Source organism: Agrilus planipennis, unplaced genomic scaffold (assembly GCF_000699045.2).
Source record: "Agrilus planipennis isolate EAB-ADULT unplaced genomic scaffold, Apla_2.0 scaffold114, whole genome shotgun sequence".
NCBI classification, from domain to species: domain Eukaryota; kingdom Metazoa; phylum Arthropoda; class Insecta; order Coleoptera; family Buprestidae; genus Agrilus; species Agrilus planipennis.
This window is the reverse complement of record NW_020442440.1, coordinates 890,050-915,984: the sequence shown is the minus strand read 5'-3', so window position 1 is coordinate 915,984 and position 25,935 is coordinate 890,050. Positions and strand designations below refer to the sequence as shown.

Sequence of the window (25,935 nt, the reverse complement as noted above, 5' to 3'; positions counted from 1 at the left end):
TTTCGATCCCCATCATCTAGACCTTTACCCCTTTTTCTTTATAGTTTTACCCTGTATTTGTTATCTTGATAATAAGTCTTACTCTTGGTCTTCGTCTTGTTTATTTAGTTTTGGTCTCAATTTTGGCTAAATGTGCAAGATCTTTTGATTAAAAGGATTCGAAACGGAATTAAATAACATTGTTGCGAGTCTGCCAAAGTTTAGACCGCAATGGCGACAGATGTTCACGTCATATCTTTGTTCTACTCTTGAGATGTCATTTCTCCACTAACAATATCTTCAGCAGCTGTGTGCAGCTTATTGGATGTGTCAAACATGACTCGTCCCTTCGACGGTCCGAAGACGCCGTCAAGTTTTACGATTCTGTCATTATTATCAGCCGCATTATCTCTTATTTGTTAATATAATGATACCGGAATACTCTACAATTAAAATCGCAGCGAAAGCAAAAGCATTAATAGAATTGGAAAAGAATATGTCAAGGTGACATCATAAATTTCAACAAAAATTTTACTTTTTTTAAAACAAATTTTCCGAAGAACAATTGACAATTTCGATAACTGACTATGGGGGTGTGGTTTCGTAAGTTTTGCGGGGTTGCGTCCTTTTTCAAACGCATATTCTTCAGTTTCAAGTTAGATTAGATCTCTAACTTTAACAAAATATGTTTTCTGTAGGTATTGTCAATAAACTAATATAAAAGATCGATTATTATCACTTTGATTATGTGTGGGGGTGATATTGAGTTTGATTTTTAGCATAGTCGATTAAGTTGACGATGATGACGGTGGTTTCTCAATCGGAAAGTGAATATTATCTTTAACGACATTGTCAGTTCGGATGCCCGTTTTCCACTTGATGGAACCGATTTTTCGTCAGTCATAATATAACAGCCCGTCAACCATCGAGACACATGCACACGTGTACACAAACATGCACGGATGTATGTGTATATGACACACTTGCCTACAAGTAAAATTACATGACGCCCAAACACGTAATTATGGCGCGATAAGCAAAGAACATGACACAAGAAGTGCAACCACGCGCCATTCTAACATGTTGTTGTGCGGCGAAATTAATAATAAATAAATGCATATACTCTAAAATTACTAGCAAGGACGAGGAGTTAGACATACTTATTATACGAAACCTTACCTAACCTACCTATTTTTCAAGGAATTGTTGGAAATATTTAGCATGAAATTAAGGAAAACAGAAATCTAGAAGACGGCAGGCAGCCATCCGTCAAAATAGTGTAATCAGAGTATCCGTATATGTCATGGCTACACTGTGTCTCCCGGTGACGGATACCAGTGCAGGAGAAAATCCTTTGACATCATCTAACAATTCCTTACACAATGTGAAAAATTCCTTTTCAGTTTTTCGGTTCAAAAAAACTTTTGTGTACCCATTTTTTCTTATTTTTTTGTTTTTCCTTTCTTCTTCATTTCATATCATTTTTCAAGTAAAAATGTAATAACAACTGCTAAATCGGTTACCGAATAACTTTTAAACCTCTCTACACAAATGTGCTAATCTTCCAGAATTTGTGGAATGATTGACGGTCAGCTGCTATATAATGTGAATACGACGTAAAACTGACGGACAACAGCCGGACGGTTGCCAGCCGCGTGTAGTGGGAATCCGCCTTTAAATAAAATGGTAGCGGTTTTGACAGAACGGTGTAGAATCAAAACAAATCAAAAATATTGGTTTGTAAGGGAAGTGAAAGTAGGATTAAAGTTAAAATGAAAATTGGAAATGGAAAACTATAAAAAGTCGTCGATTTTCATATCTAGGAACTGAAATAACTGAAGATGGAAATAGGGTAGAGACATAAAACAAGGAATATAGCACAGGATCGGACCGCTTATTTTAACTAACAGAATTGCTATATATATATATATATCGTGGCCTAATATCAAGCTGGCGCTTCACATACTGCATCTCAAGGCCAAGGCCCATGTCATTCTAAATTACCTCTAGTTTATTAAAAACAATATATGTACGATATTTACTGATCTGTCGATACTGATTTCGTTAATTTCTAGTTAGTTCTTAGATTTTGTAAAGTTCTGAAACGTTTTCTCTGATTTCGCAGAATTTACTTTAAAAGTGTATATAATGAGTACCTATCTGAGGAATAGATTGAATCTAAATCGGACCATCTAGCAGCTACGACACATACATATATGTATGTATGTATACGTTACTTACGTATGTAGATGTAAACGGGCAGCTATGTCCCGTTCGGCCATCGTAATAATTTAGGAAATAACATAAACGTTTGGCTAATATTATATGACATGATTACTGACACGTATTGTATTCAAATTATGGGTCGTGACTTGTGGTAGCAGCGCTTGCGCAGATAGCCGATATGTTTATCACATTCGATTCCCATAAAGTGACTGGCCGTTGACAGAACTATAGTTTACCTTTAAGGAATTCTATCTAAGATGGTTTATCTTTTATAAAAGGCACAACAACCTGGACGGAAAGGTTACTCTGAAAATCGTTCCAAATGCCATTCCGATCTCGAACCGATCCTTCTCTGCCCATTTTAAGTATGCACATATATATGCATGCACTACATACTTTGTATATGTTTATGCTCTAACTACCCATAACAACGCTGTATGTATGTATAAATGGTAGATACGTACATAAGCCCATATTGTAAAATTTCAAAAGGAAAGTGACTACAATTTTAGTTAAGCAACAGCGGTTAAACAGAGTAGCTGTAAGTATTCTATAACTTGACTGCTTGGATGCAATTTTTTCCGTAGTTTAACGTATATTTAAAAAAAAGATCTAACACCAATTTCGAAAATGTATATGCAATATATGAATAGCTTAACGACTGCGATACATTTCGAATGTTAGTTAATCATCAGTTAGTCAATCATAGGGTCTAACGTCTATTTCGAAGATATATACTAAGTACGTTACTGTTTTTTAATCACTTTTTGATCCGTTGTAGTTCGAATAAAACCAGTACCATTAGTTAATCTTAGGCTGCCAGGGGTTTGGACTTGGACCTTAATGTATCTTTAATGACAGAGCTGTCTGTTTTGAAGACAGCTACAGAGTACGTTCCTGTTTTCTAGTAATTTCGCGATTTTGGATGCTGAATCGTTTAGCTGGTGCGGTATATTTCAAATAAAACCAATCCCTTTAGTCAATTCTAGGACTCTAGGACATTGGACTATAGCTTATCTTTAATGGAAGGTCTCTTGTCTATTTTGGTAATATATGCTGAGTACGTCCCTGTTTTCTGTTCATTTCGCATTTTTTATGCGAATTCGCTTAATTAGACCTCGAATAAAATCAACACGATTAGTCAATCCTAGGGCCCTGAGTTCTTGGACTTGGACCTTAACGTACTTTAATGACAAAACCGTGTATTTCGAAGATAGTTGCAGTGTATGTCCCTGTTTTCTATTTATTTTGCGCATTTTGACGAAAAATTGAATCCTGAGCTTTGGACTTGGACCTTAACATATCTCTAATTATAGATCTTATGTTTGTTTCGAAGACATACGCTGGGTACGTCCCTGTTTTGTTAACTTTTTAATGGATAATTTTAATCGCTAGTTTTTGCGACATTTTTAGAATAAATTCAAGTGTCCTAGGACTTTAGCTTGGACGCCTTTTTTGAAGATATCTACTGAGTACTTCCCTGTGTTTTATTGATTTCGTCCTTTTTGATGCCAATTTTGAATCGTTTTGCAGTATCGACATATGTACGCATTTCCAATAAAACCAAAGTCATCGATCAATACTAGGTCTCTTGGACGTTAGACTTGGATTGCAACATATCATTGATAGCGTGTCTAAAATGTGTTTTTAAAATATTATGCCTAGTACGCCTCTGTTCTCTATTTATTTCACTCTTTTTATGCAGAATTAGAACCGTTTCGCTGATACTGCGATATATTTCGAGTAACACTAATGTTTCGGCTTCGCCAACAGTTTCTCTTATGCGGTGGTGGTGTGAGTGTAATACGGATGGCATTTTCGCTGACAATGAGAACGAGAAATGAAAAAATCGAAACTTGACACTTGATCAAACATTTGCAGATCTCGGTTGAGTAGCCGTTGTCGTTGTCGCTGTTGGATGTGTTGGTACATTGCGAAATGTAACAATTGTTCAAAGGACATTAGGCACGGCGAGTCGGTAGTCGGTAGTCGGTAGACTTACAATTAGTTGCTTGCAGTAAGCCGCCTCTGTTTGAGAAGTGGCGTCTGCAAATACTCTGACGCCCATTTAGATAATAAGAGCAGATTTAGTGCCTTTTTGGCTTACATCACATGGCGGCACCATTCCCGTTAATTTATGGTTATGGCCCTGACGAATCTGAGACCCTCTTCGCAGTTTTAGCCATTAAAGTTATACTGAAACTGCCACACGGTGGCGCTCCCTTCCCTCTCTCGCTCGTTCATCTCTCTCTCATCCTGTTATCCTGTACGATACGAACAGTTATCGCACTTGAACACACATATACATATACATGCTGAATTTTTTACTCTGTCTGTCGCCCTCTTGGTCTTTTGTTTTTCCGCCCCTTTTATTACCTCGTTACCTACCTAAACGCATTTTCTTTCACAAATAACGATTTTCTTTCAAGAAGCGATAACTACTGATAATTTTGCCGACACCAAGTGGCTATGAAAAATTTATTGTGCATTTAGTAATTACTGAGATAATACCATTAATTTTGTAATTGTTAAGAATTAAATTAATGCATGAAGTGTTCATATTTATCGAAGACTAACGGGTTTACAATCTGCATATATTTTGTGTATAAAAGAATAAACTTACTGACAGATACATCAACGTAATGCTCAAACCCCTGGATCTAGAAACTTAAAATTTCGCACAGACGTTCCTTATAAATCGTAGGCGAACACTAAGAAAGGATTTTTAAAAATTCAATTCCTAAGGGTTAGAAAAGGGGGTTCAAATATTATTGTAACGATCAAGGCACAGCTCGAATCGCTGGCTCAATAACCTTGATGATTTGCACATAGATTCTTTATGCAACGGTATATCATCCATTGACAATACCGCCCGTAAAGGACTGAAAAACGGAACCCTTACAGGATCACTCGTATCTGTCCGTCTGTCACAGTCAAATTGCTCTGAATACACTGGACCGATTAAGTTGATGTATAATATAATATACTTATATAAATTAATTTTGAACATGGGGTCATTTTTGGAGGATCAATAGGAAATTGAAAAAAAAAGTTTTGCAAACTGTACTGTGTGACATATCAAATGATAGGGCTTGTTGTAAAAGTCTAAAATATATTTTTTGTTATGATTTTAAAATAGTTTTAAAGTTATTTACGGAAATAGATAAAAATTGACCATTCCCTCTCACTCTTACCTCCGAAACTACTGAACCTAAAATTTTGAAAAAAAATCGTTCTTTACTTATAAATTACAGGAAAACTAATAAGAAGCCTATGGTCTGAACATAACGTGGTCAATTTTTCAGCAAAACAATATTCAAATTTGCAGTTTGAATGTAAGGGAGAAAAAATATTTTTTTTCCAACTATAATGTTAATTGGTTCCTGGGTTAAGGTTTTTGTGATGAGTTTCGTAATTTGTTGTATTACTTCATTGAAGTGAAGCATAGGTATATCTGAAAGAGATTGGGGTATTTCTATAAAAAAAAACACCTACTCATTAATACTGATGTCTTTTATGTTTAATTGATTTTAATGAGTAAATTATTTGTCATCACAAAACCTCCAAGTTTCTTGCATGTACGTAAATGAGTAAAAAAACCTTTTACATGTCGAATGTTATGTTACGTATATGTTTCTTCTATTACAAGTTCTTCAGAAGCTGTACATAGACTTGTTTAAAAAAAAAATTACTTTGAATACTATTTCAGCAGGGCGAGGGGAGGGGTTAATAGTGACGAATTACTTAAGTTTATTGATCAGGTGGTTACCATTTTTAAATTTACTAATTTTTAAAATTTTGACCGAAATGGTAATGTCTATGATTGTATAGTATTTTATACAATACCTACGCGGATTATTCATAGGTAACTTATGTTTTCCTTTCTGTAAAGCAAATAAAAATTAAAGGAAAGCTAATTTCAATAAATTATTGCGTGTTAGTTTCCCAATGCTTGCGTTTAATTAACTTTCCGGTGTTTTTTCTCATTTGTTCGTTATGTTTGAGTTATACATGTGTGTTTTTGTGTATGTGCATTGGAAAGTTCCATTAGCGGATTTCCCATTTTAGCGATTTTTTCGGATAATGTAAGGAATTTACGGCTCTCAAGTCGAGAATTATTGACTTTCTGTCTTCAACTTATAATTTACACCGTTAAATTTGGTGTGCAAAAACCAGTCTCGGCCTCTAACGCATATGAATCATTATGATGAATTAGCGACAAGCGTTTAGAAAACACCCCTAGGGTCGCCAACAACCAGGGGCGTACTAACAACTGCCGACGATATGCTTCATCGTGATAGAATTATGTATTCCGTCGACTGTTTTGTCAACCGTTATATATAGTGCACCTTAATTAGTGATAACGAGATAAAAATGTTTAGAAATGAGGTGGCAAAGTCCTGCCAAAACTCCATTCTGCTACCACTCTTTAATTTTTTACCCCCGCCTGAACTTCAGACCCTCTTTGTAATAAAAATACACAAACAATATATACAAGTACTTTCTACAAGTATACGAAATTGTTAAAGGTTTGTTAATACATATTTTAATGGGAATTTATTTTATTAATTAATAACGATTTTTTTCGCTTCAAGGCAAATAATTAATCAATTATATCGATAAAACATTATAATAAATACTAAAGTTGCTTTCGACATAAGATCATCATGAAATTACAAAATTAGAACTGAGTTTTCATGTCAGTTATTAGAGTTTGAATATTTTTGTCCTTCCTTTAATCCTATCTTTAGATTTAATAATAAAATTATTAACTCATTATCTCTTAGTTAGTTATTTATGTCCTCTTTGTAATCCTAATTAATATTATAAATACGAATGTTTGTTTGTTTGTTTCACGTTTTAACTATTCAACCGATTATCATGAAATTTTGAACACATATTTTGAAAAGTATAAAAAAGGACATAGGGATATAAAAATTAATTTTATGTGATCGTCGATGCTGTTTGAGAAATATGTAAGATATCAACGCGAGTGAAGGCGGGGGTAAAACCTATCAGGAAATTTTGTACACATATTGTCAGGGGTACAGGAAAGGACATAGGGTAAATGGTGGGTGGCGTCGGGTAATAATTCACGCAAAACCCAAAAAGGAAAAAACAATAATAATAATAAATAAAAGTAAACTACATTTTTACGTATTATTAATTGAAATCAATTTGACATCGAAGTTTATATTCTAATGAGATCGGAAAGCCCAAATCATCCCTTTAGATGTAAAAGGGGAGAGAAAACGCACATATTTACATCACTAAAAAAAATTGAATTTTCAATAAAATTAATGTAAAGTATTGTAAAATAATGTAGGTATATAGAGGTTGTAAATACCCATTGATTAATATGCTCAAAAATTCATTCATTTTTTATAATATGTGCCTATTTTATATTCAAATTACAATACTACAGGTACCTATAGAAATATTTGTGGAAAAAAACATTGTCTTAATTAATTAGAATTCTTGAAAAACAAAATAGCTCAAACCCCAACGCCAAAACACGACACTGTAGTTGTCCGAAGCACTTTTCGATAACAAGGTTACCTTCTTCAGGGACTAAAGTTGGGGTTTGAGCTATTTTGTTTGTTCTACAACAACCGCCAAAGTTTTTCCAAACTTCATATTAGAATTCTTAATAAGTTTCGACTAAAAGGTCATCTTCACAAAAAGTAGTAACTGTCCGTTAGGTTTAATTTTTTTTTTTTAACAAGTGCCACATGATGTAAAAAAGTATAATTTTATATTTCTACGCGTTTATGGAAATTTAAAAAAAAAATTATCAGACATTTTCAGTAGCTCAGTTTTATTGCATCGTAAAAATGAACAGTTATCGGCGATTTTCCCTTTGGCAACGTTCGTTGCTACGCCAATGGTTCGTTGTTCCTCGAATGAAGACGGGAGAGAAAGGGAGAAGGTTGTGTGCGACTGGAAGATCGGAATACGAATGACAGCTTAATGCAAGATCCAAACGATTTATGTCACTGTATTCTTTTGTGTTCTGCCTATCTCACCATGCCTCACATTAATAAATCAATTTTATGGTTTTTCAGATCAAAATGCTTTATGAGGTCAAAAGGACGTGCGAAAATCATTTTCATATTTTATTATAGAACGACGAAACTTGCGCTCGAACACACGCTAGATCCGTTTACATTTCCATTGTAACCAACGCTCGAGTTCATCGTATCGAAATGTTTTTAATTTGCGCCATCCGACGAAATTGCCTCCTTTGCTCTTCTACTTCTTTTTTATGGTTCTAACTTCCACGTTGAATGGGGTTTTTCACACACAAAAAGACGCATCGGCGTTTATAAAAAAGAAGAAATCGATCTATAATTACAATATTGCAATGAAAAAATTATTTCCTTTTATGATGTAATTATAAGTTTACGGTTTCACGATTTCTATCTTTACTTATGCTATGAGATTGCTTCTTGTCAAATTTCATAATTCTAGGTCGACGGGAAGGCTTTGATCCCTCTGCGAGTGTCAAAATGCGGCATAAACCGCTGTACTTAAAAGTTCAATTTTTTCACAGCTACAAGGGATTGCAAACCTGAATATTTGATATTGTTTTCAACCTAATACCTCTACGCGTTTCCTATTAAGAATATGGAACTCTAAAAGTGCAAAGCATTCTTACATTTCTTTCTACACTTACTATAAATTACAAAGTTTTTAGTGGATGTAATAAAAATTTGCAATCTTATTAGGTTTAGTCTTTAGGCATTTGCTGTCATACAGGGTGATTGATCCAAACCGATCATTAGAAATTTATAATGCACCATTACTAGTTTATTTCAAGTAGAATGATCTAATTTTCTTATTTTTTTTTTTGAGTAACTTGCAAAAATATAAACGTAACTTTTGTAAAAAAGACAATTCATTTGTTATCAGTTGATATTAACGTCAATGAGAAGATTTGTGTTTTTCTTTCAAATTACAGAAATTAAGAAAAAATAGCAACTTGACAACCTAATGAGACTGATTTTGAGCTCATTGAAGTTCTTTTTTTTTTACTTACCTCAACTATCTTACAAGTGCAGCAAAAATTGTCCATCTCTTTTGATCCTAATACTTACCAAACCTGAGTAAGATGGATAAATATAAAAGCTGTGTCAAGGGTTAAAGCTGTACATAGACTTGTTTACAAAATATTACTTTGAATACTATTTTAGGAGGGCCAGGGGGGGCATGTATGCATTCTTACATTTCTTTGTACACTTCCTATATTCCATAAAATACATAGTTTTTAGTGGATGTAATAAAAATTTGCAATCTTATTAGGTTTAGTCTTTTGACATTTGCTGTCATACAAGGTCATTGATCCAAACCGATCATTAGAAATTTATAATGCACCATTACTAGTTTATTTCAAGTAGAATGATCTAATTTTCTTAATTTTTTTTGAGTAACTTGTTAAATATAAACGTAACTTTTGTAAAAAAAGACAATTCATTTGTTACCAATTGATATTAACGTCAGTGAGAAGATTTGTGTTTTTCTTTCAAATTACAGAAATTAAGAAAATTAATTAGAACTTTAGGTGGTGAAAAAATAGCAACTTGACAACCTAATGAGACTGATTTTGAGCTCATTGAAGTTCTTTTTCTTTATACTTACCTCAACTATCTTACAAGTGCAGCAAGTATTGTCCATCTCTTTTGATTCTTATACTTACCAAACCTAAGTAAGATGGATAAATATAAAGGCTGTGTCAAGGGTTAAAGCAAAGACAAACATTTCTATTAATCTAACACAGTGTTCCAGAGCACCCTGTGTTTGACACCAGTATTTTTTTTTCTATTAGTTTACATAAAAAATTAGGAATTGTGGCTCTGATGGGGGGGGGGGTGACATTGCAGAACCCCATATAGTGTTTCTTTTTACTGGAGGCGAGAACGTAGAGGTGCAGGGATTGAAGCTGAAATTGAGAAACGGGGTAAATTGTAATGGGTTTTAGGGGAGGGATGGCGGGAAAAGGTGGTAGAAAATTGAAAAATAGGATGTTAATGTGTAGAAATATAGATGATAGGGGGGTTGATTGGGATAGAGGGACGCTGGATAACTACATTCCCTATTTTTAACTTTCAGCTCGATTCTCCGTCTCTCTAGGTGTCTGCCCTCAACTAAAAATACTTACATGGTGTTCTATTCCCCCCACCTGTTTCTCCCCATCGGTGCGAGAAACTTTCTAGTTTTTTTTAATATTAATGACTGATTCTGTATTCTTACTTATTTGTTTATATTTATTAATTCAACTATTTTTTATGAACGTTTAGAGGGGGGTTGGAGATAAATAGAATTATTTTAACATACATATTTATTTGAGCTTTTGATTGCAGTTAAATACAACAAATCAAAAAATAAAAGATTGACAAATAAGGTCAAGGGTTTCTTCATAGATCAGCTACGCGTATACATCATTTCGTATAATATTATTATACATTACAGATATCACCAATAAATATTTACTTAAAATCAGATTGGAAGAGTCAGATTGCAATGTACGTATACAAATATTAATTTTTGTAAAGTGTTACTTGTACGTGTTCCTCCTCAACGGATATTGGTAAATCAACTACAATAGTAATAATAATGATGATGATAATAATAATAATCAATAGTAATAATCATTATATTATTAATAATGATGATAACGATTTTTCATCACCATTATAATAATCGTCAATAATCGTCGTAATAATTGCTCAGAACTACATTTACATTCTAAATGCCTTACGTGTACGTTTGGTATAATCATCTTTAAAGTACAATATCTATACACATGCAAAATTGAAGGAGATGCAAAATTGAAAAACGGATTTACACCGGGTGTCCGGAAATAACATCGGCTTGAATCTCGAACCATTCGAAAGAAAACGAAAATCCAAATCGAAAAGCTCCGTGTCATTTTCCGTTTCGACGAACATTTTATACTTTCCTGATAGAAATTCCCTTCCCGATTGAATGGCGTATATTTTCCACACACCCGGTATGTAATCTTCACCGGGACGAAAACCTGATGTAAATACAAATAAAAAGGAAACATCCAAAAACACAAAAGCGATCCGTTCGAATTGACAGTACGACCTAAATAATGACTTAGAGAATAGTTTAGTTATTATACAAAGAATTTCACGACTCTTCTTAAACATTTGTTCAAAATTCATGATTTATAATAATACTTATAATTTATCACTTAAACGACGCTCTTTTCTTCATTTAATTTATTTATAATACACACTTTATTAAAAATTTTTCAAGTGGTAAGATATGATATCATCACAACTCAGGAAGTTCGCGTGGCGAACATTTTTTCTTTTTTAAGTATAAGGAATGCTACTAATTACACGTATTTACTGGACAATTGTTTCGCGAGTTCGGTATATTTCAAAAATTTCGAATGGGGACTCTCTTCAAAACTCCCAGGTGCAACGGGAGGACTCTTGCTGGCAGACGAGACTATGCCAGAGTGAAGATTAGACGTCGCGCCGCCACCACCACCGTTACCCCCAACACTACCCACACCTCCCTTAACGCCCGGACCTTGCGTCGCCGATGTCGAACTCGTAGTCTGAGCGGTTCCTTTCAGGGCGACCGGATCCGGTATGACACCGTCTTTGACGAAGTGCATTTTGGACAAGTGGTGTCGGTAGGCTCCCTTGGAAATAAACGGAGTATCACAGAACGCGCATTTCATGATCGAATCGGAGGTCATGACGGCCTCGTTACAGGCCCAACTAAAGGCCAAAATTGCACCTGGAGTATTGGCCGCGTTTTGGGCGTTACACTGGCCCGCGACCGTAGGATTAGCCCCCGGCGGTATGACCGGAGTTGAACTGTTACGGGTCGTATGGTGAGTTTCAGTCTTATCACAAAGTTTCTGGAGCGCGGCCAGAGGATGATTGCTGCCACGTTTCGACGAACTCGGCTGCGAATCACCGGAGGTGTTGTTGTTATTGTTGGCACCGGACAAGTTGTCGAACATGGAACTCAACGCGCCTAAACTGCCACTCGCTTTCTTATCGCTATTTGTACTTTTAGGCGTGACAGAGCGATCACTGTTGGCTGGACTTCCGGTACTGTTTCGACATGGACTATTGGACTGTGTTGCACGCGGACTGCTCGTGGGGGTACTTTCAGGTGCTTTGCTACCGGCTTTATCTTCATCTGTATTCGAAGATTGTAACCTTTCGTTGTTTTCCTGATAATTGTGACATTCTTCGTGATCTTCATCTCGTTCTTGCTTTACTTTGACCATGCCACCACCACCATCGCCTGTGGTCTCGTTATCAGATGGTTCTACAATCTCTCTTTTTATTTGCAAGTCTCCTTTGTTGTCAGTCTCGTGACGATGGCTGTTGGTTTTGTCGGAAGCGGGCGACTTTTCTCGAATTTCATGTACAGATCTAGGTGTCGACGTAACTAAAGGCAAACTGGCCACATCAATTTTTCTTTCTGGAGTTAAAGTATCGGTTCGACTGCTTCCACGTTCTGACACCGAACTCGATTCACTGCCGCTTCTTTCTCGTCTCGCGAAATGTTGTTGGGTTTGTTGATGGTAGGAACGTAATAGGTTCATGGTTTGCGCGTCTACCAAGGGCTTGGTATAGTCGACGCTTTCGTCGATTCCTAAGCGTTTCAAAATACTCGAACCCATTGGGGCAGCGGTGGGTCCGTGGCAAGCAAACCCGGCATTCTGTCGAACGCGAGAATCGAAACTTTTCTCTATAAGTTTTTCGATGGCGTTCAGTACCGAAGGTGATGAACCGTTAGGAGTTTCAGACTCGGTCGATTCTTTGTTGGTGGTGAGATCGGTGGCAGTCGATGACGTTTGTTTGGCAGGTGATGTACCACCGTCGTTGGCGGTAATCTTTTCATTTTCAGGATTTTGTGGACCGTCTGGAGGAATTATACTGTTTGATATTAGCGCGTTTTTCAAAAAATTACGCTGACTACTCAAAGATGCGTTACTTCCGATACACTGGCGGATATGATCGACGAAAAGTGACGTGTCTATTTTGTCGCCGCATTTTTCACATGTAATCCTACCCGCACCAGGTTTACCGAACATATTGCTCGCGTCGCCGTTTTTAAATTCGTGTTGCGCTCGTTCGAGTTCTAGTAGTTTCCGTACCGGAAGCGACTTTTTGCGTTTCTCTCGCGTCTGTCTGCGTCTTCCTCCGTCCGTTATAGACCTCATGATGTGCTCTTTGTAATGCGAATTTTTAACCATATGATTACTAAGCTCTTTCAAGGAACTAAACGCTTGATCACAAACTTTACACGTTAGTACCGCACTGACGTGACTGTTGGCAGCCCCTGGGTTACTTCCGGGACCAGATCCATTTCCGCCTCCTCCGCCACCGCCCTTGGCGTCGTCGGATGATTTCCACGAGATTATTTGTTCCTGAGATATGATGTTCGTGTAGTGTTGGGTTTGTTGCATGTGACTAGTCATTTCTGCTAGTGACCGAAAGCTTTGGCCGCACCACATACACTTCAATATTTGCCTGGTTTGCTCTGCGCCTTTCCCTAACCACACATCCTGTCCACGAACCAGTTTCCTGGGCAAAGGCATCGTTTCTTTAATGAGGAGATTGAGATCGGACTGGTTAGGTTTCGAGGAATTGGAAGAAGACACAGAACTATTGGAATTGTTCGTAATGGCGGGCGATGATATCGGAGGTTGAGGAGGCAAATTCTGTGATTGTACTTGCGGGACGGGTACGTTGACTCCACAGTGTTTTGCTTCTTTCATGTGGGTCGTCATTGCGGCCAAACTGGGAAAGCTTTGTTTGCACCAGACGCATTTTAAGACGTCCTTCGCCTGCTCGGCTCCTTTATTTAACCAGTGCGATTGCCAAGCACTATGCCTGCCGCTCGTCGGGTTAGCGACAGGGACAGAGTTGGTGATAGTTCGAAAGAGATCTTCACCGCCGAGCTTGCTAAGCTCGCTCATTTTCTCCAAAGCTCTCGAAGCTTCGCTCTGCGTGGTCGGGGAATATTTTAGTTTACCGTTCCACGATTCTACGACGTTATTTCCTTTCGGGGAAATGTTGGCAGCTGCCACGGCAGCGGCAAAGTACGGCAAATTAGAAGCTACAACGGGAGAAGGCCATTGAGACAGCAAGGGCGACTTATATTCCGACTTTTGCTTTCTGGGAGGGGGTTGAATGTCGTTATTGTCGAAAGTGCGCTTCCTGTTCGACACGGACAAATCTAACGGACTATTCGGGGTCACTTCCGAGCCCGAAACTTTAAGTGACGACGTTTCGCTATCCGTCTCGATATTATCGTCGACCGAATGCGACCGTTTACTGAAATCTAACACGCTAACGTTATCCGAAGGCGAGACACTGGGAGGAAGGGGAGTTTCCTCAGAAGGTGACGAAGAAGTGACTATAGGAGACGAGGGAACTCTCCCGTAATGCGGAGGTAATGGAGAAGTCATCATTAGCCGATGTTGTTGTTGGGCTGCGACGGCCGCAGCGTTGAAGTATGCGGCCACGGCTGCCGTTTGGGGTGGAAACAACGAAGCGGTGCCTGCCACTGGTAACGTCGGAGGCAGTGCGATTCCAATCGACGCGAGGGTGCTTACTGGGAGCGGATTGTTCCGGTGTAAGTCGCTCCGATCCGAAAAGGCCGACTCTCCGGACAGACAGCGAGGTGGTTGCACGGATTCAGACGATTCTCTCGAGTGGGACCGTGGACTCGCGAGCTCTCTGTAACAATGAAAACACGAAATCTTTTAACACGTCAATGTCTACTTTACTAATCGTCGTGTCGTATGACGGGAAACATCTAAAACAGCGAGCCCGTTAGGTAAATGTTTAATTTGGAGTAAGCGCGATAAGTGACAGTTAGAAATGTGTTTTTGTTAGTCGACAAACAAACGTAATTTATTGATTTATAATCCGCCGCGGAATAATCAAAAGAACATCTCCGTTTAATCATATGCGTAGTATTATAGGTACACTTACTTATCCATCTGATGGTTATGTAACGACGGCTCGTCTACGATGGAATGTGGACTTTTCGGGGACAGCATTGCTGCAGATGGTGGCGACGACGCTTCGTCGCCACCCAAGGCAGGAGATGCTGTCGAATTTGGGGTCATGGTGCCGGAATCGTCGTCACCATCGACTTTTCCATCATCAGGCGATCCTTCACCACCTTCCCCTGAAAAGACAAAAAGAATATTAATTAGCACACCAACACATAATGAATTGAAATATTACATTCTGCAACTATAAAATCTGACTATTCTTAGACGTACCAAACGCTTATAGTAATAAACTAGTGAAACATTGAGTATTTCTAAATTGAATGCTGCATCCTACCTACTAAGGATCTGATTGCACACTTCTGTGGATGTCATTGCTTAATAAGCTTAATATTCTCGATTTGTACTATGTCATGCTGATAACAGAAAACAAATCGTCGCAAGACCTAAATCTCTGTAAGCAAGACACAACAAGTTTTTATATCACCAAACTGAATTAGGTTCTCGCTTGAAATTGGTTCTTTAGGGGATATCAATCTTTGGGATTAAGGCTTCACCATAACCACCCCGTGAAAGACAGTCCAAAGATTAACGGAGAGAATTGGCATTTGAGAATGTGTTTTAAAGAAGTGGTTGAAATGGACGGATGCGGCCCATGGTAGTGGTGGAATCGTCACGAAAATGAGGAGAGACGGAAATATTTACTCGCGCCTCATGCATTTCAATATTCGTCTGTACCATTGCCTAGAAGTACATCCTGGGCTCGAACTAGTTTCCTGGGCAAAGGAATCGTTTCTTTAATGAGGAGATTGAGATCGGATTGGTTAGGTTTCGAGGAATTGGAAGAAGACACAGAACTATTGGAATTGTTTGTGATGACGGGTGAAGATATCGGAGGTTTAGGAGGCAAATTCTGTGATTGTACTTGCAGGACGAGTACGTCGACTTCACAGTGATTTGCTTTCTTCATGTGGATCGTCATTGCTACCACACCAGGAGAGCTTTGTTTGCATCACATGCATTTTGAGACATCTTTTGCTTGCTAGGCTCCTTTATTCGACTACTGTGCCAAATATTATATCACCAAACTGATTTGGGTTCTCGCATATCTTTCTTTGGGATTAAGCCATCACCATAACCAGCTCGTGAAGGACAATCCAGAGATTAACGGAGAGAATTGGCATATGAGAATGTGATCTGAAGAAGTGGTTGAAATGGACGGATGCGACCCATGGTAGTGGTGGAATCGTCACGAAAAGGAGGAGTGACTGGTCGCGAACTATCCATCGTTGACCAATGAGTTGGTCGTTGAATCGAACATGTATCCTATACCGCCACGTATCGCGGATACGGCAGCTTTTCTGAAACTAATTACGTTGATTTATGTGGCTATTGTTCATTGTTGGTCCGTGTTTGGACAGGCCTGAGCGGAGACGTGGTACGTGCACGCCTCTGGACGCAAGAGCGGACCTCCCGGGGCGACCGTTCGACCCGTACAGGAGTTGACACGCGGAGATGTTTATATTGGCCTGCTGAAGACGTCCGGCGCGATGGACCGGTTTACAGGCCCGCCCCAACAACAACAACAGCAACAGCAACTGCAACTTCAATATTCTTTGGCAATGCACATTATCCTGAAAACCCGCACGGTATCATCTCGGGAAACGAATGGATAAACCGCAAATGGAATCCAACAAACTTCATCAAAAGGACAATTGTTCTTGTATATTTGAAATTGAAACAGCAAAAAGTATTAACATCAAAGAAAAGAGATATGGAGAGTAACCAATCTAAACATGCAGAGATGATGATGAAACTTGTTAATGAAAAGTCTCAAATCTGCTTTTTCTATAGGAAGCAGCGAACAATCCTCGACGTTGTCGAAATTCTGTACCCTTTCAACTTCACTACTAGGAACAAAAGCGAATGCGGAAAGGAATGAATTGCGTTGTCCTTTCTGTCAAATTCTACTAGGTTGGTCGAAATCTCAGCTCCTTTATATTACTCCATAATTAGGGAGGGTATCTTTTGGGGGTATCTATCAGTAAATAAGGAAAATCGGGACGGGCTTCTCGTTACGTCATCGAAAAAGCTCAAGAAACGTAACATTACCGACCATGTTATCTTTCCATTCCATAATAAATACTAAGAAGATTGTACATAAATTTAGGATTTAGATTAATATGATAGGTGTATGGTGGAGGTGCCGCACATAAATCCCAATATAAATTAGCTTCAAGTTCGAACGTCAAAAGAAGTTCTTATTTTAATCGGAATGAGTAAAAACACTGAACCCAGTGGATATTTTTAATTAATGTAATTGCAGCATCTACAAGAGCTTCTTTTACCAATGAGTATTATCCTGCAAATAGTCCTGTCACAAACAATCGATAAAACTTTTTATACTTGGGATGTATTTTTTGCACATAGTTTTGAAATTTTATTTTAAAAAATATCATAAACGATCCTGTAACGGTACAAGTGGTCAGCATCTTTGATCAAAAATATATCATGGGGTATTAAAGAAGTGCAACCCCAAATTTCATTACGAAAATGGTTTCTACTTGCTAAAATTTTTACTACAACTTAGAATGAATTACTGATTCATTATTATTATTATCTTATTAGAGATGACAATAAAAACACCACATTAAAAATTATGAATATTGCATAGCTAATAGAAGTGCCTTTGTCGACGACGTAGTAACAGAAATGAGAAATAGTAATCGGAATGTGTTCAGTGCTTATCATGGTGTCAGTGACTTGTATATTTACCTGGTTGTGGAATGTTCGTATACAAAAAGACAATTAAACCCACCCCATTAAAAGTATATTTGGAAGTACAGACAAGTAAATGTACCATCGGTAGTTAGATTTATATATGTATATAGTTCTTTATATCAACAACATAGGTATTTGTTACCGGTTATATTTCTATTGTTAAAATTGTAGTTGGTAGGGAAATCAGAGGTGTAATTATTATCCTTTTAATATTAAGAATTCAGTGCAACAATCTCCCTGAAAGCAACTAGTTATAATTGTAAATATTCATGGGTCTTTCTTGTATAATACACTTTTAAAGTTTCAAAGTGTTTTAATTTATTTACATAGGAGAAAAAATTGATGAGTGATTTTTCGAAAATAATTGACTTCATCCAGCAGAATGTAAGAATGTAAAAATCGATGGTTTATAAGCTCGGTAACCCAGTTTTGGGCGATATTATTACAAGCCGTAAGATAATAAAATTCCGAAGAAGAACAGTATGTATAGTAGTTACCTAATAAATGAAGAAAAGGAAGAAGCTGAAAATAACGCGGCGTAGCGAAGGTAGATCGTGCCGCGTTCTTTGTAAACACGGGAATATTTTATTGCGCAACATTAACTGCCTATAAATTTTACCGTTTATATGTTGTTCATTATTCGGTATGATTTACCGACATCGGTGCTCTTCACAAGACCTGGCGCAAACGAATATCAGCCCGACGAGTTACAACCGCGATTTACACGGTAAATAATACATCTCATCTCGCATAGATAACACTCTCTCTACGTACACACATGCACTCGTACGCGAACGTGTAAGTAAACCCACCCAGCAGCGCAAAATTTGCGTAAAAGTTCCAACGGAACCGCTTTTTATAGGTGAAATGAACCTGATACGGATATCAAAACAGCAAATGTAAATTCATTTCAAAGGACAAAGATTAGAGAAACTTTTCTTCCTTCATGCACCTCTCCCTTCAACGTTGTTATAGATTGTTCAAAATAAGAAATTGTCATCGTCCTTCTTGTTACGACAGCAGGGTTCAATCGCCGGACTTAAAATCATTAGTTTTAAGTTTAACTTGTTAAAATTATTAGAGAAACACCGGATAGTGACTATGCCGTGTACTAGATAACCGAGTTTTTTATCTAGTAAAACTACCCGGCGGTGCTGATTACCCGGCGTATTATCCTGTACCCGACCGGATCCGCCGCGTACCAGATTCCAACCGGGTACCCTACCAATCTCTAAAAATTATTCATCTACATAATCATAATAAGGTGTTCATTCCAAAGACACGCACCCCCACTCGTTCCTTTTCTGAGTTAATCTTCGCATTAACTTAACTCTTGTTTCTGCCTCTAATATGTCTCTAACTAGACCTTCATGCCTAAAAAGGTGTCCTAGCAACATATCTGGCCTATTTCTTATTAACTTTCATATAGTCCTCTGTTCTCCCATTCTTTCTAATACCTCTTCATTTCTAACCTTCTCTATCCGCGATATCCTCATCATTCACCGGTAACATCACATTTTGAATGTATCTTAATTAACCGTTCGCGAGCATAGAAGTGACTTCTTTTTATTGAAGGCGACTCGACCCTACGCTATCCTCTGCATTATATCCCTACTAATCCTTCCGTCATATCTGACTTCCTAGACACCTAAAATCAGCCACTTCTTCTAATTCTTCGTCTACTATCTATATATTCACTCTTTCCCTACTTTTTCTTCCCTTGCATATAAGTATTTTTGTTTTACTTTTATTTATTTTCATACAATACTGTTTTGTCAATACTGCTTCCATTTTATTTAACGTTATCTTTAACTCCTCCTTGCTAGATCCTAATACTGCTATGTCATCTGCAAATCTAAGCATACTAATATTTTGTCCCTGTATATCTATCCCTGCAGTTGTACTATCTTTAATGATGTTGATCGCGTCTTCGATGTAAAGATTGATAAATTAGCGGTGGCAGTGTGCATCCCCGTTTGTCTCCCTTCCTAACATTTACTTCCTTACGTTGCTCCTTCAGCTCTATAACTGCCTGTTGCTCTTTATACAAACTAAGTATCACTCTTCTATCTCTTTAACTCATCCCTACATTTTTTAGGTATATTTAACATTTGTCTCCTTTAACATTGTCAAAAGCTTTTTCTAAATCTACAAAATTATTACCACTAATTAATATCGACTTTGATTAATATCATGTAAACTTGTTTTTAAACCCTTTGGGCGAAGGGCAATAAAATCAAATTTGCCCAAGCGTTTTCTCAGCATACTGCCTTCGAGGACATTAAACGCATGCATAGACAGATGTGCTCCTTTATAAGTACGTAAGGATATTATTGGATATAGGTGCACAAACGGGCACGTAGACATGTATGTATGCTGTATATGTATCGTGGGTACTTTACATGTGTACACGGGTTGTTAGAGAGAGCCGTTGCGGCAAAGAACAACGGCAATATAAACCGCGGCCTTTCTGTGCTTTATGGATTGTAAATAAGGAGTAGCGCTGTCTAATACCTACCCTTTTACTTAATAGCCGATTACACTGACTTTTATATGGCAGGCCAGTATTAAGGTGGATGAATGGTAGTTTATATGTATATTGGTCGACCTCGTTCGCCAAGTTAGTGTTGGTGTACAGGTGGGCAGGGTGGAATGTCATATTGCAATCCTTCGATTAATATAAGTATGTGTAAAACACGAACGAAATCTAGAGCTAAAATCCTAAGACCTGTTTGTTGATTACCAAATGAAACTAATCTGTTTACCATAAAAGTAATCATTTCTAAATCCCTGGACAAAATTTTTCAGTCTCTCTCCAGTCTCTCAGAATCTTTTAGAGTCTCTGAGTTATTGCCTAGGTGTTTTTATGGATCTCTCACAGTCTCTGTATGAGAGACTCGAACGATAAAATTGTTAATTCAGAGATTCCACTCTCTCACAGAGAGACTGAATAAATAGAACTGAAAAATTGAGAGACTCGAATCTCTCGTAGAAAGACTGGGATCTCTGAAATATGTTGAAAAATTTTAACCATGTCTATCGAGACACCACTCATTGAGAGATTCGAGTCTCTCCTTCAGAGACTGGATACTAAACGAGAATCAGACAGTTTCTCGACAGTCTCTCTCAGCGACACCAGAGAGACTCGATGAGAGACGGAGACTCGAGTCTCGCTTTCAGAAACTCTGAGACTGAACATTTTTATCTCGAGATACTAATTAATAAGAATCGTTAAATATTTTGAATACAATTACAGTAAAAGGTAATTAACAGATCATACATTACAACTTATATAATAATTGTTCGCTAAGTTGTTAGTAAACTTGAATATTGATAGTGACGCAAGAAAATTAACACCAGATTAATAAAACAAATATTTACTTTCTTAACGCTATGTAATTTTTGTATACGCCACTGCAAATATCGTGTTGGACTCCATCTGAATCGAATCGTGTCGTATTGGTCAAGAAAGAGCCTTTTCCCATCTTTGTACCTATCCCATCGTAAAGATGATATGACTTTTCCGTCTTGACTCTACGAGAGATCTATACTTCATATGGAACTAATTCTGCTTCTCAGACTAGATTCATGTGTATCATTTGTTTTTCGTATTTAATTAAAACAACAAATTTTATTACTTTTTCATTTCATTCAGGGAGCCTAGAAGAGAATAGTATTTACTTCATATTACATAAGTAAAAAGCACTGGTCCATCTCCTAACATTACCCCATAAAAGTGAATGAAAATCTTAAGTTTTTTTCTGCTTCGCGAAGAGGGCACAATCATCGTCATTATCGGAATGGAAGCTAGAAATACCAGGCATCCACGCCGCGTCGCGTCGTATCGTATCGCGTACGTGGTCGATCGAATGCTCGGTTGGTTGGTTGGCTTGTGTTCGGTGTTGTGTAGTGTGTTACTCGTTGCCGTCGTAGTTGTGCTGTTACTGCCGCTGTTGTATTAAAGCGTCCCGTGAGATACGGGACGATTCACGTGAATACCGTCCGTATATGGGCGACAGGCACGACAAGAAATATATGTTCAAATGAAAGACAATGGTCCATAAATCTGGACGCAGTCATAATGAAGGGAGGATTGTTTCAGCAGCACTCGACGACCCCGTCACCCACCGTATAGCCAACGTCGTCGACGTGTCGCGTTGCAGCAGCTTGTGCTCCAGTAGGTACTTACCTCTGCTAGATATTCGCTACTTGCTACCGTGCACATTCGAACTTATTGGTGCCATTATGCCGCGAGCTAATTAACCGAATTGCCTTCCGGATCAGTTTCCACACGTAACCAAATGCGATCGCAACTATCTGCACATTTTGCTGCAATATACGAACGCGTTATCTCCTCTTGTCCTTCTCCTCCTTAAGCTAACGCGTTTATCTCCAACACAGGCTTTAGGGGTCGAGGGGGATGGGGAATCAAAGGCTTGTGTCGTCAGTGGTAGATGGTTTAATTTTTGAAAACGTGGATCCACGGTTAGGAGTCTTACAAAACATCCCTGTTTTTTAGACTTTAACTTTAGTCAAAAATTACTGGACAATCAGTAACAGATTTCCATAAACGGGATTTAATTGACTGTCATTTGTCATAATTGAGTTATAAATAGAGCTTCCCCAGTTTGGCCACTCGTCGAGATAAAGAGCACCGTATTCTTCTACGGCTAGGAGTCTTACAGAGTCTCTGTTTTCCAGAACAATTAGCGAATCTTCAACTTCAGTCAAAAATTACTGGACAATCAGTAATACATTTTTATAAATGGGATTTAAACTGACTTTCATTTGTCAGAATCGAGTTACGAATAGAGCTTCTCCAATTTGATCACTGTTTTATTGTCTAGATAAAGCGCACCATATTCTTCTACGACTGGACCACTAGACATGCTTTAATGCAGCTTTGAAGTTCTATGTATACTAGCGTTAGAGTCGTTATTTCCCATTAGAACTATTGCTACAGATATTCCTTATGAGGGTTAAGATATTAATATGGTGTTGGCTGTTGTGTTTGGGGCACCATCCTTCTTAAAGCCGGTGCTGTATTCTACCAGACCACAGCGTCATTCATGCGAACGAGTTCCTCTTCGTTATAACTGCAAAATTCATCGAAACTAACGAAAGATAAACGTTAACAGTGAACGCGTTCGGTGCCTCACTATTCCGACCCGTGTTCACCCCGAGTAATAGGTATCTATCGTACTTATCTTCGCTCACGCTTTTGCAGCCTGCTTGCCATCCCTGCCTGCCTTGCAGTTCTTGAATCCTTCCTAAACGTCCATGCTGTGCTCCGCGTCGGATTCAGCTAACTACACGTTGAAAACGGGGTAATTATTGTTACACGTGCAAATAATACTCGGAGAAATGTGTACTTATATGTATAGTATTCTAAATACGTGTTTCTGGCTTATGTACAGAACGAATATTAGAAAATATGTAAACGGTTATTTAGCTAACGCAGTATAGCTAACGAATAAGATAAGACTTATTGTTGTAACACAATTAACTTAAGTGCCAAACGTGATGTTTAATGTTTTGAACAAACAATATTTACAGTCAGAAATAAGTGTAATGCTAACTTCTTTCTGGCGATCATCATCCAATTTCATAAATAATATCGTTGTTACTTTAATCTTATTACTTAAAGATGACAAAGATATGGAGGTTGGAGTGACAGAAACTTGTTAAGTTAAAATGGTCCAGGGTACCGTAGTGTTGGGATTATTATCAAAATAATCACGTTATTTTCTCATTCGAGCTTGACTATTTTATGATAGTATAAGATAATGATGTTGATAATGAATGATTATTAAGAATGCACTGAATATGGTTTTTGATGTTTTGTTTATTGATTTGAACGTACAATGATGGTTGGTGAACAGATGATATGCTTCTCTTTTGAATGATGGTTGAATACTTATTTATATGTACAAAAATAACTTAACCCAAGGGGGGAAAAATTTGAAGACTGGTTATTAGAATATATACAATTGACTAAGGGTTGCAATAAACTACGGCTAAAACTATCGGTAAATAAACAAATATATACAAAGAAAGGCTTCCTACAATGTTATGGTTCAGGTAAAGTCCGAAATACTGAACACGTAGTATAAGTTTATTTTTTACGGTGGTGTCGTTTACTTGATTGAACTTAAAATTTCGGCTTTTTTGCAGGCGGTCATAAATCAATAGCTTTATTAAAGTTTAATACATCTGTAGGTACTGCACAAAAACAATAAATAAAGTAGTGAATAGTCGAAAGAGAAAATACAATCCAATCCGTAACCCATTTTCGTAACTGTCTTAACATTTTCTAGCATTATACTTGTAAGGAAAAGCACTTGTTTGATGGCTCTTCCGGTGTACTGCTGTACCACATTAAAATGAATTAACTCTTCTAAATGGTTTAAAGAATTTAATTCACTTAAAATACGGATATATACAAATAAATACAAAACTTAAACTACCGTGGAAACTTATGACAAAATAAAAACTAACTAGATAAAAAGAGATAAGATTGGCCAATAATTTGAATGTTTAAGACAGCGACTTTGTAGTGAATAAATGAATGATGTTAATGATTTGAAAAGCTTGTGAAGACTCTTTTTTGGTTACTGAAAATACGAATATAAATACAATTGAGGTACATAGATCGGACTATTTACTAATAATACAATGTACATGTACATTGAACCTAAATGAACTGGTCTATGTACAAATGTTGCCGGCAAGTCATACCTAGAAATTTGGAAATACCAGATGAAAGGTACAAACTGGCAGGGTTGTAAAATGACCCTAGTGGCCGAGCATGACTATGAATAACTTAAAACTAATAGTCAAAATAAGAATGCAAATAGAAATAAATAGACTAAAATTATAAAAGTTTTATGATTATTTCAATAACTATTCGTTTCTGAGAAAACGAACAATACTTGTCAAATGGTCGAAGCTGGATGCTTAGGTGTCACATAAGAAGTTTTACTTCAATAAGTGAGCGATAACGATTGTCTCCTCGTTACTGGTTGTCTCATTGGGATAGAAATCTTTTCGACGAAACAAAGCAGAATCGGGGGCTCTCGGTGCATATATAACGAGATTCTAACGGCGCGGTGGACAGACAAGCGGACAGACGGGGTACTCGAACAACGAACGATCGCGGGCGATACTATCAACAAATTGTTCATGTTCGAGAGCACTTAAACATTGTAAATCTCCGATCGGACCCCATTCGTTCGTTCCTTCGATTGTTGGGCGCTGTGGCCACTACTTGAATCCGCGCGCAGAGATTTTACCTCCGTTCGTATTTTCACTTAAATTGGCTCGATCGTCGTAGTCGGTGGCTATAACGGCGGCGGCGGCGGCGGCGGCGGCGGCGGTCCGGCCGACTAAGTTTCCAACTACACATTCATTAGCGACATCACATATCTCTCCTACCAGGCGAACCACCGTACGCCGGCTGCGCTACCGTACAAAATATTTGTACTTTTTAGAACGGAACGTTACCGCGGGAGATAGATAATGAAAACGAAAAGTTATAATCGATGGATGCGCAAGAAGCGCACGCTAAACGCGAAGAAAATGCTACCATCACGAGCGAATTTATGTTCTATGTCGAATGTTGAACAAAATGAAATTGAGACTACAATCTGCATGATGAACATTATCATATTGGAGATTTTGCGCATATTGAGTCATCATCATCATCATAAGGTCATCAGTCCTAAGACTGGTGGGACACGTACCTCCACTCTTTCCTATCCTGAGCTAAACTTCGCATTTCCCTAAAACTAGAACAGCCCACATCCTTAACTATTTGCGAACAGTAATCTAATCTAGGTCTACCTCTACCCCTGCTAACTCCTGTTTCTGCCTCTAATATGTCTCTGACTAGACCTTCATGCCTGAGAAGGTGTCCTACCAACCTA

The 25,935-nt window shown here is 37.7% G+C and overlaps 1 protein-coding gene and 1 long non-coding RNA gene across 2 annotated transcripts in view; one reads left to right on the top strand and one right to left on the bottom strand.

Moving 5' to 3' along the window:
• The window catches only part of LOC108736213, a 165,085-nt gene that overhangs the window by 23,239 nt on the left and 115,911 nt on the right, over positions 1-25,935 (top strand). The gene's annotated exons all lie outside the window — the stretch shown is intronic.
• Positions 10,541-25,935, bottom strand: part of LOC108736208 (protein tiptop) — a 222,814-nt gene continuing 207,419 nt past the window's right edge. The window contains exons 2-3 of the mRNA XM_018468553.1: positions 15,207-15,405; positions 10,541-14,948 (exon numbers count right to left, since the gene is read on the bottom strand). Coding sequence (XP_018324055.1) covers positions 11,570-14,948; positions 15,207-15,405 — 3,578 coding nt within the window. The 3' untranslated portion in view covers positions 10,541-11,569. The remainder of the gene's footprint in view (positions 14,949-15,206; positions 15,406-25,935) is intronic.